We start from the raw sequence: 17,339 nt of genomic DNA, 5'->3' as shown, positions 1-17,339 counted from the left end.
CTCCACCAAATAAAGTAAGTGACCACTGTTTTTAATGATGTTCACCCGCACTACAACTCAGAATATTGGATTTAGTGCAGGTGAACAGGCTGTCAGTTTCCCTTTAAAGCGCACCTGTCATATCAAAGAAAAAATAGTGCTTATATTTGTTACTTACTAGGTTATGCAGATGCTTTACCTGTCTTTTTTATGTGTCTAGCTTCTGTATTTGGCTCACAAATCCTTCTGTTCTGCTGTTTACTCATTCTGACATCCATTGCTCAGAAAGGGGATTGTCTGAAGCAAGCACTGAGCCCACCCTCACTCATCATGCATTCACTTCCTTTCTGCACTATTCTATTTGTACCTGCTGGTAATGTAGGTGACATTATTGATACTTACCTTTTCCCGATCCGTGGTTCCGTTCGTCCAATATCCTCCTTGATCAGGCGGCAGGTTTGGTGCATGGCTGGATCTCCAGATGTAGACTGATGTCACTGCTGCTGCTTCTTGGGGAGCAGTAGCAGTGACATCAGCATGCCGTCAGTGCATCAAGCCTATAGCCTGAATAAGGAATATAACAACGGGACCACGGATCATAGATAAGTAAGTATCATTATCATTAGTGTCCCCTGCCCTACAGGCCTGTAATAACAGGTTAGTGTAGGTGACACTGATGACAGATTTCCTTTAATACCATGTCAAGATGTACAAAACATAAAACGTTTTTGATTCTTCACAACATTGTGAAATTGTGAATCTCTTATGCACATTTAAAGATTTGTTAAGACTTTATTTTTCTGTGAGATCTAGATGGCTAAGACACTTGATCATGCTTCTTTATTTTTACTTTGCAGTTTGATGACCATTATCCATCACCCCTCACAAATCACAGGCACTCTGCCACCAGGCAACTGCACCCCCATAGTGAAAAACCACACTGCCCAATCGTCACTTCAGACGGCCTGTTCTGGCAACAACCTACAAAATACAACTTTAGTCGGAAACACTGATTCGTCCCTTAAACAGGTGATTTTAAGTCCCTGGGAAGTGTCACATATAGCACAATATGGTGATCTGTCTACTTACTTTGTGTTATTTTCCAGACTCGTTCCTCTCTCAACTGTGGAGCATCCTGTCCCTTATTGGAGGCAGCAAGGAACCAGGAGATCTCTCTATCCCGAGGACTTTCCTTTTGCTGTCAGCAGGACATTCAGTCATTTAAACAGGACTTGGGACTTCGAAATACATTTTTGCCCGAGGAGATCTTGATAAAAGTGGAAGGTGAGATTGCTGACTGGTCATCTGATGAAGCTTATACTTAATGCAATTATACTGTCAAACAAAGGTTTAGATGTTTTTTTTTTATGTCAGAGGTTATTACTCAGATGTTGGAATTTTAGTTCCCAATTTTTCTCCCTCCCTTCCCATATTCTGGAGAACCCCACTTTCAGCTGGACAGCCACAAGGGAAGCCTGCACTGGCCCATATCATGCTTTGCCATAAGTACTCCAACTTCTAACCACTTCAGTGTTCACTGTACTGTTTCACAAGGTAATGGTGTTGGGTTGCCATGGACAGCACAGACTTACAGTCTACTTTAGGGAAAGGGGCATGTATAGAGAAAAGGGGCCTTATATCATAAATCAAAATTAACCCTTAATAAGGTGCCTTGTTATGCCACTCCGAGTGCCACTGACCTGGGGGTGCCAAGTCACCTTAGGCCTCCCGACATGGCAGATAATCTAGGTGGTCCAAACCGCTCACATAATAGTCTGCTCATTAATCAGGGAATCCAGGGCACTTGTCCTGGATCCCCAGGTCAGCGATTTCGATCTTAAGGTATATCCTGAAGGCAGCTTTAGGCTGCAGCTGACATTGGGAGTGGAGCATGACCTTTGCCCTGGTGTAGGTGGGGATTTCACACCTCATCGCCGCCTGCACCAAAACGGAGGAGGAAGGAGGCAGTTCAGTTGCGGCGGCTTTGCACGGCAAAAGAGCCAAGTATATATCTTTTTTGTTTTTATTACTTGCTACTGGGGAATTACTGTCTATTTGGGGGGATTACTGCTTATTAGCGGGAACTACTGCCTAGTGGGGGAGATAACTGTCTACAGAGGGAGGCATGTATCCTTCTGGGGGGATACTGCCTACTAGGGGGCATTACTGCTTACTAAGGGCAAATTTCTGCCCATTGGGGAGGGAGGTTACTGCCTATTTGGTGAGGGAATTACTGCCTATTGGGAAGGAATTACTGGCTACTGGGGGGAATACTGACTGCAGGGGTAGCTACTTGCTTACTCAGTGGACTACCTACCTAACAGGGAGATGACATTCCTAATGGGGGAACTGCTTGCCTACTAGGGGAGCTACCTGGCTATTTGGCAAGATTGTCTGCTTACTGGGGGGGGCTTACTTGCCTACTGAGGAAGCTACCTGCACTGGTAAGGGGGGGGGGGGACGACGACTACCTAACCACTGTGGGAACAAATTTAAAGGGGTTGTCAGATTATAAAGATCTTATCCCTATCCACAGGATAGAAAACAAGTTACTGAGTGTCTTGGCGTTCAGACCCCCCCCCCCCCCCCCCCGCCCACACACACACACACACACACACAATCTCCAGAACAGGGCGCCGTCTTTTAGTGAAAAGGGGATTACTGTCTTCTAGTGGAAAATTACTGCATATTAGGCGAGTTTCTGCCTATTGGAGGGATTACTGCCTATTGGCTACTGTGGGAAGGGAGTTACTGGCTGTTAGGGAAGCTACCTGCTTACGAGGGGACTATCTACCTAATAGGTAGATTACTTGCCTACTGGGGGACCTACCTCACTATATGGGGGGATTGCCTGCTTACTGGAGGGGGGGCTTACTTGCCTACTGAGGAGGCTACCTTACTGCTATGGGAGACAACCTTAAAGGGGTTGTCCAATGAAATGATAGGGCATCTTCCAACGCTACCATACAAATGGGAGCACTGTCACTGAGAGCCGGGGCTTCATGGATAGACTGTAAACTCATTTTCAATGGACAACCTTTTAAATGCAGGACCTACTTACCTACCTACTTTTACTGTTTGGGGCACCAAGGGGGACATTTGGGGGATTTAAGATGGTATAGAGGTGGGATGCATGTTGGAAAAGTAAGGAGTTGAAGATGTTTTTCTGGCACATTCTGTAGAAAACAAAATAATGGCTGGAAGAAGTTTGATGGCTGGTCGAAGAAGAAAAAGGAAACATAACAACTCAGAGAAGACGTCACCTGTAAGACACTGCTGTAATCTACTGCTGTATGGTCACTATATATGTATTTTTATTCTGTCCCAATAGACAATGTCACTGAATGCAAGTGTATTTTAAACATGCTTTTGTGTCCCAAGTGCTTTAGCTTTTCACGCTATGCTAAAGCGTTAATAAACGCAAAACACGTCTGGTGTTTTCTGTGCTCTATTTTTCTTTTGTCTATCACTTTAGATTTTCAGTAAAGCAAGAACTGTTATCCTTTTTTTCTAAAGCTGGACAAGTCATTTTTTCATACCTTGTATATGAAGCTGGAGGTGTTGCTAGCGGGTCCGCTGCACAGGAGGGGTGAAGGTAAGTTGTTACCCACAGTTTGGGATGTTTGCAGCATGAACTGAAGCTTTAAGTTTGAGACTGCTTATCTAATACAAAAGGATATTACTATATGGAGCAAGATGGAGAGTCTGGTCCAGCTGCTGGGGTTAACCCAAGAATTAACAGAGCATCCCGTCTTGATATAGGTAAGTCTGTCTTTTGAGGATGACCCAGAGTTACCGATTAATCTGGCTCCGCAAGACATGATTTTATTGGGGCAACAGGAGAACATGCTTGTGAAAGAACTTAAAGGGGTACTCCGTCACTAGAAAGGTTATGATCGTGGGGGTACCCAGCAGCGAGGGTCCCCAGCAATCTCTGCAGTGGCACCCCAGTCATCCATGCAAGGAGCGAACTCCGTTCTGTCTATGGGAGGAGGCATGACGGCTGTGTACTAACTGTCAGGCCCTATCCCATAGACATTAATGGGGGGGAGGGGGGGCGTGGTGTGATGTCACGATCACGGAAGCCACAGGGTTAGCTCCGCAGCGCCGGCCTGGAGACCTCGGGGGGTCCCTGCAACCGGACTCCCCGCAATCAGACATTTTATCCACTATCCTTTGGATAGGGGATAACATGTTTAGTGGCGGAGTACCCCTTTAACCGGTTGCCGTCTAAGGACGAGTCAGCTCGTCTTGAGACGGCAACGGTTGTATGGCGTGGGCTTCCGACTCGAGCCTGCGTCATAACGGCCGGCCCTCAGCTGGGGGGTAGCTGGGGCCGGCGTTAATAGCTGACATGCGGCCAATGGGGGCCGGTTATTAATCCTTTAGATTTAAAGGGGTTCTCCAGTGTCCTGTCTTCCGGAGCTCCGCTCGGAAGACAGGAAATTTATTACTCCGGACGCTGTGTGCGGGCTTCCGTGCACGAGGCCGCCCCCTCGGGACGTCACGCCCGCCCCCTCGTGACGTCACGCCTGCCCCCTCAACGAAAGTCTATGGGAAGGGGGCGCGACCGCGCGTGTTCGAGGGGGCGGTCTCGAACACGGAAGCCCGCACACAGTGTCCGGAGTAATACATTTCCGGATGCTGCGAGAGCTCCGGAAGACAGGGCAGTGGAGAACCCCTTTAAAGTTGACAGGGGGGGGGGGGTGGCGATCCACTGCTGTGGTAGCCGGAGGGCTTACCTCTCCTCCTGTGGCTGCTGCTCTGTGAATGATAAAGCCTGGCAGGACCAGGCTTTATCAATCGAGCACATAGATCAATGTGGTTCTATGAAACCACGTTGATCTGTATGAGGAATCTAATGATTCCTCCTAAAAGTGTAAAAAAAAAACACCCATTTTATATCACCCCCCTTTTACCAAATTCCATATAAAAAATATGTAACAATAATAAAAATAAACATATGAGGTATCGCCGCATGTGTAAATGTCCAAACTATAAAAATATATAATTAATTAAACCGCACGGTAAATGGAGTAAGCGCAAAAAAATTCCAAAGTCCAAAATAGCGTATTTTTGGTCACTTTTTATATAATGAAAAAATAAATAAAAAGCAATCAAATTCCGATCAATACAAACATGATACCTCTAAAAACTTCAGATCACGGTGCAAAAAATGAGCCCTCATATCACCCCATATGCTGAAAAATAAAAAAGTTATAGGGGTCAGAAGATGACAATTTTAAACATATAAATTTTCATGCATGTAGTTATGATTTTTTCCAGAAGTAAGACAAAATCAAACCTATATAAGTAGGGTATCATTTTAATCATATGGACCTACGGAATAAAGAGAAGGTGTCATTTTTACCGAAAAATGTACTGCATAGAAATGGAAGCCCCCAAAATTTACAAAATAGTGTTTTTTCATCAATTTTGTCATACAATTATAATTTTTTTGTTTCGCCGTAGATTGTTTGGGTAAATTGACTTACGTCATTACAAAGTAAAATTGGTGGCTCAAAAATTAAGCCATCATATGGACTTTTAGGTGCAAAATTGAAAGAGTTATTTTCATTTTTAAATGTAAGGTGGAAGAAATGAAAGTGCAAAAAAACAGAAAAACGCTCGGTCCTGAAGAGGTTAAAGTTTGGTGGTACTATAAAACACTGTTTAGAAAACCTGCCAAAGAGGGCTAAGTCTTAAAAAATGCTTTTAGAATGTGGGATGCCGCATTGTCTAAATGCTACTGCAAGTTGATGAGATGATATAGTAGAAAAGGAATAAACCAAGTTGCTTACACTCCAACAGGAGATGGATTCTTGGAAATCTTCCGATACCATTACAGGAACATAATCTAGAGGATAAAATCTTAAAAAAAGGACACTTTGGGAAAAAGATATTATGGAGCTAAAGAAAAGCAAATTCCACCAAGACACCACAGACTGTTAAAGGGGTTATCCACCATAAGGGGATTTTAGTGCGTACCTGGCAGGCAGTAATGGACATGCTTAGGAAGGATCTGTGCTTGTCTTGGGGCTAATTGGCTATGTTGTGAGATTACCATAACACTGTGACTAGTTGTTTGTGAACTGGTATTTCCTGTTTGACTTCTCTTTTTGACTACAAATCCCATAATTCCAATAATCTAATTTTCCTCCCTCCCACACATCAGCCACCCCACCCATTAATACATAAATGAGCTGCATCCATTCAAAAGACCTGTGGTTTTCAATCAGGGTGCCTACAGCTGTTGCATTAGTTGCAGATTAATCTCTCTCACCAAGCGATCACTCCACCCATTGAAGCAGACAGGCTCCCTGTCATCAGCTGACTAGTGAGTCAGGTCTCGGCCGCATTGCATCGTGGGAAAAATCTGAGACAACAGTCATTTTGTATGCTGTTAAAAATTAATATTGGGGTGAAAATCACATAAGAATTGTGAGAAAACCGTCACATACAGGTAAAGACACTATATTATGAACTGCACTACCTTTACAGCCCCGTAGCATAGTCAAATAAAAAAATATCCTGGAATACCCCTTTAACCCCTTAAGGACCAAGGACGTACAGGTACGTCCTTGGTCCTGCTCTCCTGATATAACGCGGGGTTACACAGTAACCCTGCGTCATATCACGGCGGGCCCGGCATCATAGTGAAGCCGGGACCCGCCTCTAATACCGCGCAGCGAAAAGCGAAAGTGAAAGTTGCCGGCTAACTCAGTCAGGCTGTTCAGGATAGCCGCGGCTAATCGCGGCATCCCGACAGCGGGAGGGCCCCTACCTGCCTCTTCGCTGTCCGATCGCCGAATGACTGCTCAGTGCCTAAGACCCAGGCATGAGCAGTCATGCGGCAGAATCGTCGATCACTGGTTTCCTATGAGAAACCAGTGATCAATGATAAAGATCAGTGTGTGCAGGGTTATAGGTCCCTATGGGAGCTATAACACTGCAAAAAAAAAGTGAAAAAAAAAAGTGAATAAAGATCATTTAACTCCTCCCTTATTAAAAGTTTGAATCACCCCCCTTTTCCAAAAAAAAACAAAAAACACAGTGTAAATAAAAATAAAAATAAACATATATGGTATCACCGCGTGCGGAAATGTCCAAATTATAAAAATATATCATTAATTAAACCACTCGGTCAATGGCGTGCACGCAAAAAATTCCAAAGTCCAAAATAGTGCATTTTTGGTCACTTTTTATATTATTTAAAAATGAATAAAAAGGATCAATAAGTCCTATCAATGCAAAAATGGTACCGTTAAAAACTTCAGATCACGGCGCAAAAAATGAGCCCTCATACCGGCCCATACACGGAAAAATAAAAAAGTTATAGGGGTCAGAAGATGACAATTTTAAACGTATTAATTTTCCTGCATGTAGTTATGATTTTTTCCAGAAGTCCGACAAAATCAAACCTATATAAGTAGGGTATCATTTTAATCGTATGGACCTACAGAATAAAGATAAGGTGTCATTTTTACCAAAAAATTTACTACGTAGAAACGGAAGCCCCCAAAATTTACAAAACTGCATTTTTTTTTCAATTTTGTCGCACAATGATTTTTTTTTCCGTTTCACCGTAGATTTTTGGGCAAAATGACTGATGTCATTACAAAGTAGAATTGGTGGCGCAAAAAATAAGCCATCATATGGATTTTTAGGTGCAAAATTGAAAGAGTTATGATTTTTTAAAGGCAAGGAGCAAAAAACGAAAATGCAAAAACGGAAAAAAAACCGGTCCTTAAGGGGTTAAAGAGATAAATTTTTAACATGGCGTACAAACAGAAAAACCCACACTGCAGCAATTACACCCTAAATTTTAAGATGATTGATTCAGCCTAAAAATTAAAAAACAAGTTAAAAAAGGCACAAACACAAAACAACAGGTTAGCTTTTCAGATATGGAAAGCTCACTAGAAGGAGAAAGCAGTGGTCCGTCTGATGCATCATCTCAAGAATATTTGGACTTTGAGGTTGATTATTGATAGTCCAGCAACACCTCGATCCCCAAACAAAGGCTTAGAGGTGCTGGCTGTAAGCACAGAAGACAAAAGCTACAATTTGAGATCACTTCTAGCAAGCAATTGAGTCTGGTCTTGAATCTTTTTTTTTTCAGTATCACAGTTGTCCCTGTATCAAAGGACTGAACTTTGTACCTCCTTGCAACTTTAATCTCTTTTCCAAAATCTTGGACATACATAGATTTGCCCACAATATTACTCAATAGAGACATTGCTTTTTGAAATTGATACTGTAGTAGAGACACAACAAGAGTCCAATACCACAGTGTTGGAAGGCCAAAAGTGTTTAAGACAGTCAGTAAGAAGAATGAGAATGTTTTTGTGATGTTATAGGTCCTGCTTTCTGTACAGCCAAGCCTGATTTGTATATAGTGGACTTCCGTTTAGCATTCCTGGATACATTTTAGGAGTTGGTCGAGCGAGATTTAGTACTGTTAACCCCTTAAGGACCGAGGGTTTTTCCGTTTTTGCATTTTCGTTTTTTCCTTCTTGCCTTTAAAAAATCATAAATCTTTCAATTTTGCACCTAAAAATCCATATGATGGCTTATTTTTTGCGCCACCAATTCTACTTTGTAAGGACATCAGTCATTTTGCCCAAAAATCATTGTGAGACAAAATTGAAAAAAACAACAACGCTGTTTTGTAAATTTTGGGGGCTTCCGTTTCTACATAGTAAATTTTTCGGTAAAAATGACACCTTATCTTTATTCTGTAGGTCCATAAGATTAAAATGATACCCTATTTATATAGGTTTGATTTTGTCGGACTTCTGGAAAAAATCATAACTACATGCAGGAAAATTAATACGTTTAAAATTGTCATTTCTGACCCCTATAACTTTTTTATTTTTCCGTGTATGGGGCTGTATGAGGGCTCATTTTTTGCGCCGTGATCTGAAGTTTTTAGAGGTACCATTTTTGCATTGTTAGGACTTATTGATCGTTGATAAATTTTTTCATGATATAGAAAGTGACCAAAAATGCACTATTTTGGACTTTGGAATTTTTTTGCTCGTACGCCATTGACCGTGCGGTTTAATTAACGATATATTTTTATAATTCGGACATTTCCGGACGCGGTGATACCATATATGTTTATTTTTATTTTTATTTACAATGTGTTTTTTTTTTATGGGAAAAGGGGGGTGATTCAAACTTTTAATAGGGGAGGGGTTAAATGATCTTTATTCACTTTTTTTCACTTTTTTTTTTGCAGTGTTATAGCTCCCATAGGGACCTATAACACTGCACACACTGATCTTTCACATTGATCACTGGTTTCTCATAGGAAACCAGTAATCGATGATTCTGCCGCTTGACTGCTCATGCCTGGATCTCAGGCACTGAGCAGTCATTCAGCGATCGGACAGCGAGGAGGCAGGTAGGGACCCTCCTGCTGTCCTGTAAGCTGTTCGGGATGCCGGGATTTCGCCGTGGCTATCCTGAACAGCCCACTGAGGTAACCGGCATATTTTCACTTTCAAAGTTGAACGTCGCGTCTAAAGGGTTAATAGCGCGTGGCACCGCGATCAATGCCGCGCGCTATTAGCCACGGGTCCCGGCCGTTGTTAGAGGCCGGGCCCGACCCGCTATGATGCGGGGCCACGCCGTGGCCCCGCGTTATAGATCGGGAGCGGACACATGACGTTCCAGTACGTCATGTGTCCTTAAGGGGTTAAATAAACATATTAAATTCTATTTCTGCTAATTTAAAGGAGATGTCCGGTGCAGACTTTTCCTATTCCATCCTGCCCGGGCTGCAAAAGAAAAGAAAACAAACTTTCACTTGAGCTCCGCTACAGCTGATCGGTTGGCCGGGCTGTCTACTTACTACTTTCCTTAGCCCGGTACATCACACGGCACTTCAGCCTATCACCGGTCGAGGCGGGACATCGCTGCGGCCGATGATAGGCTGAAGCACCGTCTGACGTACCAGGCTAAGGGAAGTAGGAAGTAGACAGTCCGGCCGAACGTAGGAAGGTAAGTGAAAGTTTGTTTTCTCCTCTTTTGCAGCCCTGGCAGGATGGAATAGGAAAAGTCTGCACCGGACGTCTCCTTTAAAACAGAACAAAAAACATTAAAAGAATTGAAGCCTAATTCTAACGTGGTTATCCATAATGCAGACAATGGCAGATCTATAGTTGGTTTAAACTAAAAGCAAACTAAACCCCTTTGGGACGGAGCCCATTATAACCCTAAGGATGGGAGAATTTTTTTCAAATCTGACCTCTATCACTTTATGCATTAATAACTCTGGGATGCTTTTACTTATAAATTTGATCGTGGCATAGTCTACTTTATGTTATTGGTAAATTTTCATCGATACTTGCATCATTTCTTGAAAATTTGAAAATTTTGCATTTTTCTAACTTAGAAGATCTGTGCTAGTAAGGAAAAGGGACATGTCAAATAAATTACATATTGATTCACATATACAATATGTTAACTTTATGTTTCCATCATAAAGTTGACATGTTTTTACTTTTTGAAGACATCAGGGGGCTTCAAAGTATAGCAGCAATTTTCCAATTTTTCACGAAAATTTCAAAATAAGAATTTTTCAGGGACCAGTTAAGTTTAGAAGTGAATTGGAGGGTCTTTATGTTGCAAATCCCTTATGATGGACCCCGTTATGAAAACTTCACCCCTCAAAGTATTCAAAATGACATTCAAAAAGTTTGTTAACCCTTTAGGAATAGCAGCAAAATGGAGGAGAAAAGCCCCCATGATGTCAGAACAGTAAAAAAAACAAAAAAAAACACATGTACTATTTTAGAAACTACACCCCTCAAGGAACGTAACAAGGGGTAAATTGAGACGTTATACCCCACAGGTGATTGACGAACTTTCGGACGGACGTGAAAATGAAAAATTAAATTTTTAACACTAAAATGCTGGTGTTACCCCAAACTTTTCATGTTCACTAGGAGTAATAGGAGAAAATGTCCCCCAAAATTTGTAACCCCATTTCTCTTGAGTAAGGAAATATCTCATGCGGATGTTAAGTGCTCTGTGGGTGCACTAGAGGACTCAGAAGGAAAGGAGCGACATTTGGCTTTTGGAGAGTGAATTTTGCTGAAATGGTTTTTGGGGGGCATTTCACATTTAGGAAGCCACCATGATGCCAGAACAGTAAAAAAAAATAAAAATAAAAAATAAATAAAAAAAACATGGCATACTATTTTGGAAGCTACACCCCTCAAGGAAGGTAACAAAGGGTAACGTGAGCCTTACCTGGGGGGGGGGGGGGGGGTAACTGTGTAGGGATATATGTAGCGTTTTACTTTTTATTATGTGTTAGTGTAGTGTAGTGTTTTTAGGGTACATTCACACGGGCGGGGGTTCACAGTAAATTTTCCGCTGGTAGTTTTAGCTGCGGCAAATTTTCCGCCGCAGCTCAAATTTGTAGAAGGAAACCTACTGTAAACCCCCGCCTGTGTGAATGTACCCTGTACATTCTCATGGGGGGGGGGGGGCGGCACCCCAAACCTTCAGCTGTTGCAAAACTACAACTCCTAGAATGCACTGACAGACCGTACATGCTGGGAGTTGTAGTTTTGCAACAGCTGTAGGCAACTGGTGGGGAACCACTGAGTTAGGAAACAGACTCTAGCTCAGTGATTCCAACTCGTGTGCCTCCAGCTGTTGAAAAACAACAACTCCCAGCATGTACGGTCTGTCAGTGCATTCTGGGAGTTGTAGTCTTGCAACAGCTGAAGGCACACGGGTTGGAATCACTGAGTTAGGAAACAGACTCTAGCTCAGTGTTTCCCCACCAGTGTGCCTACAGCTGTTGCAAAACTACAATTCCCAGCATACCCAGACAGTCAGGGATGCTAAGCGATGTAGTTCTGCAATGTCTGGCCCTTCAAATGTTGCAGAACTACAACTCCCAACATACCTGGACAGTCTGGGTATGCTAGAAGTTGTAGTTATGCAACAACTGGGGAAGAACAGTTTGGAGACCGCTAAGTAGTGGTCTCCAAAGTGTAGCCCTCCAGATGTTGCAAAACTACAACTCCAAGCATGCCCAGACTGCCCAGGCATTCTGGGAGTTGTAGTTCTGCAACATCTGAAGGGCCAGATATTGCAGAACTACACTGCCCAGCATCCCTGACTGTCTGGGCATGCTGGGAATTGTAGTTTTGCAACATCTGGGGGCTACAGTTTAGAGACCACCGTATAGTGGTCTCCAAACTGTGCCACTTCAGATGTTGCAAAACTACAACTCCCAGCATGCCCAGACAGTCAGTGCATGCTGAAAGTTATAGTTTTGCAACATCTGGAGGACCACAGTTTGGAGACCACTACACAGTGGTCTCCAAACTGTGGCCTTCCAGATATTGCAAATGTTGCAAAACTACAACTCCCAGCATGCCCAGATAGCCTTTGGCTAGTTTTGCAACTCTTAGAAGGCCACAGTGAAGATCACTTACCGGCGATCTTCACTGCAGCCTCCTCTGCCGGCCGCACTCTCCGCCGGTCGCACCACTTTCCGGCCGCACTCCTGGTGTCTCCGCCGCCGCCTATGCCGATCCGGTAAGTCCGTGCCGGTAAATCCCCCCCCCCCCCTTGTTTCTCCCTCGCTCTGCCCGAACTTCGAGCGGTGGGCAGAGCAGGGGAAATGAACTTTAACCCTCCTGCCCCCAACTGCCATTGGTCGTCAGCCTGATCGACCAACAGCAGGGGATAGGAGGAGGTCGCAGCACCACCTCGCTCCTATCCTTTAGCTAGTTGTGCAACTTTTAGAAAGCCACAGTGAAGATCACTTACCGACGATCTTCACTGCAGCCTCCTCTGCCGGCCGCACCACTAGTCAGACCACATATGGAGTATTGTGTCCAATTCTGGGCACCTGTATATAAGGAGGACATGGCCGAGCTAGAGAGGGTGCAGAGGAGGATGACAAAGATAATTGATGGTATGGGAAGATTACAGGACCAAGACAGGATATCAAGCTTGGCGTTATTTAGTTTAGAGAAAAGATGTCTTAGGGGCGATCTGATTACAATGTACAAATATATGAATGGACAATACAGAGATCTTTCTAGTGATCTTTATACCTAGGCCGGTAACCATGACAAGGGGGCATCCTCTTCTGAAAAAATATAAAATTACAGCTTATGGATACTAGATTTATATGGGTAGCATGTTGATCCAGAGACTTGATTGCTATATTGGAGTCAGAAAGGAATTTTTCCTCTGTCATGGGTCAATTGGCTTCAACCTCCTGTTTTTTTTTTTTGCCTTTCTTTGGTTCAACACTGTAGGGTTTCAGGTTGAACTGGAAGGACTCAACTTATTTCAACTTTACAAACTATATTACTTTGTTACTATTTCGGTATTATGTTATTTGCAGAGCATATACAAGTTTTGGCTCGGACTGAGAAACATGGCTTTCAGCACTTTTAATCTGAAATAAAACTCAAATATGTTGGGAAAATTACCCGAATGTAGTCCCCTGCCATTGAAATGAATGGGGCCAGTGCCTGTCCGAGCATGGATATGCCAGCATGTCATTTTGACAGTTTCCCGATATATCTGTACCCAGTGGCGTTGCTAGGGTTGGTGTCACCCGGTGCGGTAGAAAATGGTGTCACCCCCATACCTCCCCCCTCCCCCCAGTAAGTTTTTAGCCTGTTGTGACAGACACCACTGTTGTAGCGCATTGTGAGAAATTCCAGTATAATAATCAGATATACCAGTTGCCACAGAATAGGAAAGTGTTAAAGAAGTTTTCACCATTTAAATATACAGCTCCCAGAATTACTTAAAGGGGTACTCCACTGGAAAACATTTACTTTTATATCAAATGGTGCCAGAAAGTTAAACAGATTTTTTAATTACTTCTATTTAAAATCTTAATCCTTACAGTACATATCAGCTGCTGTATGCTCCACAGGAAGTTGTGTAGTTCTTTCCAGTCTGACCACAGTGCTATTTGCTGACACCTCTGTCCATGTCAGGAACTGTCCAGAGCAGGATAGGTTTGCTATGGGGATTTGCTCCTACTATGGACAGTTCTTGACATGGACAAAGGTGTCAGCACAGAGCACTGTGGTCAGACAGAAAATACATTAAAAAAAGAAAAGAACTTCCTGTGAATCACTTATACAGCAGCCAAAAAGTACTTGAAGGATTAAGATTTTTAAATAGAAGTAATTTACAAATCTGTTTAACTTTGTAGCACCAATTGATAAAAAAAATGTTTTCCAGTAGAGTACCCCTTTGAGCAGTGGTGAGGTTATGCTGGGAGTTGTAGTTTCACTCACCATAACTGTAGAACTGACAAGCGACTACAGCTCTGATAGGACATAGAGAGGAGAATGTACAATGATATCAGTGACTACAGGTGACGTCTTCTCTATAGTGAGGAGAATACACAATGATATCAGTGACTACAGGTGACGTCTTCTCTATAGTGAGGAGAATACACAATGATATCAGTGACTACAGGTGACGTCTTCTCTATAGTGAGGAGAATACACAATGATATCAGTGATTACAGGTGACGTCTTCTCTATAGTGAGGAGAATACATAATGATATCAGTAACTACAGGTGATGTCTTCTCTATAGTGAGGAGAATACACAATGATATCAGTGACTACAGGTGACATCTTCTCTATAGTGAGGAGAATACACAATGATATCAGTGACTACAGGTGACATCTTCTCTATAGTGAGGAGAATACACAATGATATCAGTGATTACAGGTGACGTCTTCTCTATAGTCTTCCCTTATCTAATTCAGATGGTACATACCGCCTGGTCCAGCTAAAACTTCTGTCTGTAGAATGTGACGCCCAGACGTCTTCTCACTATGTCAGCGCATTCTCATCCTCTATATGAAAACAAGTATTATTATAAACCTGCCAGACACTGTATCCTCTAAATATAATACTACTATACACTATACTCTTTGATTATAATCCTTCCATACACCATACCCACTGAATATAATACTACCACACACTGTACATTCTGAATATAATACCAACACATACTGTACACTCTGAATATAAATCTGCCAAATATTGTACCCCTGAATATAATACCGCCACACACTGTACCCTCTGAATATAATACTACCACACACTGTACATTCTGAATATTATACCATCACATACTGTACCATCTGAATATAAATCTACCACATACTGTACCCCTGAATATAATACCTCCACACACTGTACCGCTGAATATAATACTACCACCCACTGTACCCTCTGAATATAATACTACCACAAACTGCGCCCTCTGAATATAACGTTGCCATACAGTGCACCCTCTGAATATGATACCACAACCGCAGTAACACCCCTCAACATCCGTTAGCTGATGCTATTACCACGGGAGGTTTTTTTTGGTGGTGTTGCTAGTGGATGATGGGGGTGCTACTACTGGGGGGGGTGTTGCTGGAGGATGATGAGGGTGCAACTGGCCATCCCCCCTGGCAGTATCACCCCCATCATCCATCCGCAGGATCATCCTCCCGGCAGGAGCACTGCCATCATCCACCATCAGGATCTGCTGATGGAGGTGCTACTGCTGGGGGTGGGGGGTGTTGCTGGTGGATGATGAGGGTGCTACTGCCAGGGGGGACCATTAGGTAGGGAGCAGTTCCCCCACTTTAGGTTGGCAGCAGTTCCCCCACATTAGGTAGCATATTTTCCCCACATTAGGCAGCATAGATTCCCCTCATTTGGTACATGTTCCCCCACATTAGGTAGCAATTTCCCCACATTAGGTAGCACATATTCCCCACATTAGGTTGCAGTTTCCCCACATTAGGTAGCATAGATTCCCCACATTAGGCAGCATAGATTCCCCTCATTTGGTACATGTTCCCCCACATTAGGTAGCAATTTCCCCACATTAGGTAGCACATATTCCCCACATTAGGTTGCAGTTTCCCCACATTAGGTAGCATAGATTCCCCACATTCGGTAGCACAGATTCCCCACATTAGGTAGCATAGACCCCCCACATTTGGTAGCACAGATTCCCCACATTAGGTAGCAGTTTCCCCACATTAGGTAGCATAGACTCCCCACATTAGGTAGCATAGAATCCCCACATTAGGTAGCAGTTTCCCCACATTAGGTAGCACATATTCCCCACATTAGGTTGCAGTTTCCCCACATTAGGTAGCATAGATTCCCCACATTCGGTAGCACAGATTCCCCACATTAGGTAGCATAGACCTCCCACATTTGGTAGCACAGATTCCCCACATTAGGTAGCAGTTTCCCCACATTAGGTAGCATAGACTCCCCACATTAGGTAGCATAGAATCCCCACATTAGGTAGCATAGACTCCGCACATTTGGTAGTAGTTACCCCACATTAGGCCGCAGGTTCCCTTGCAGGTTCCCCACAATGGGTCAAAGACTCCCCACATTAGATTGCTGTTTACCCCCCCCCCCACAAAAAAAAAACACATACAACACAGAGAGACACACACACAAACACACACAGTCAGAGAGACACACTCGCAGACAGACACACACACAGAGTCACAGTCACACACACAGAGTCACACACACAGAGTCACACACACACAGTCACACACACACAGTCACATACACAGAGTCACACACACAGTCACACAGTCACACACACACAGAGTCACACACACACAGTCACACACACACAGTCACATACACAGAGTCACACACACACAGTCACACAGTCACACACACACAGAGTAACACACACACACAGTCACTCACACACACAGAGTCACAGTCACACACACAGAGTCACACACACACAGAGTCACACAGTCACACACACACAGAAAATAAGGCATACTTGGCACACTAGAAGGCCTCCTACATAATTCCAATACAAGAAATGATTGTGGGCAGGGGTGTAGCGCTCCTGGGTCCCCCTGCAACACACACACACACAGTCACATACACTAACACACAGAGTCACACACAGTCACATACATACACACACACAGAGTCACACACAGTCACATACATACACACACACAGAGTCACACACAGTCACATACATACACACACACAGAGTCACACACAGTCACATACATACACACATACACAGAGTCACACACAGACAGTCACACACAGACAGAGATAGCGACAGACAGAGAGACAGACGCACACACTCACCCATCCAGCGCAGCGATCCTTCTCTCCGGGCACCCTGCGAGTGACGTCACTGACGTCCCATGCGGTGGTGCTGACGGACTGGCGCACAGCGGCGATGAAGGCCAGGGGGACAGCTGACGGACGGGCGCACAGCGGCGATGAAGGGTGGGGTTTATGTGCTGACGGGCGCACAGCGCAGGTGAATGCCGG

The 17,339-nt window shown here is 43.7% G+C and overlaps 1 protein-coding gene across 1 annotated transcript in view; it reads left to right on the top strand.

The window, feature by feature from the left end:
- TCFL5 (transcription factor like 5) overlaps window positions 1–17,339 on the top strand; it is a 35,700-nt gene that overhangs the window by 6,931 nt on the left and 11,430 nt on the right. Inside the window, exons 2-3 of the mRNA XM_056547834.1 lie at window positions 837–1,008; window positions 1,086–1,263. Of these exons, the coding sequence (XP_056403809.1) occupies window positions 837–1,008; window positions 1,086–1,263 (350 nt within the window). The remainder of the gene's footprint in view (window positions 1–836; window positions 1,009–1,085; window positions 1,264–17,339) is intronic.

The sequence above is a fragment of the Hyla sarda genome, chromosome 12 (genome assembly GCF_029499605.1).
Source record: "Hyla sarda isolate aHylSar1 chromosome 12, aHylSar1.hap1, whole genome shotgun sequence".
Taxonomy (NCBI): domain Eukaryota; kingdom Metazoa; phylum Chordata; class Amphibia; order Anura; family Hylidae; genus Hyla; species Hyla sarda.
The sequence above is the reverse complement of the archived record's forward strand: the minus strand, read 5'-3'. Positions and strand labels throughout refer to the sequence as shown.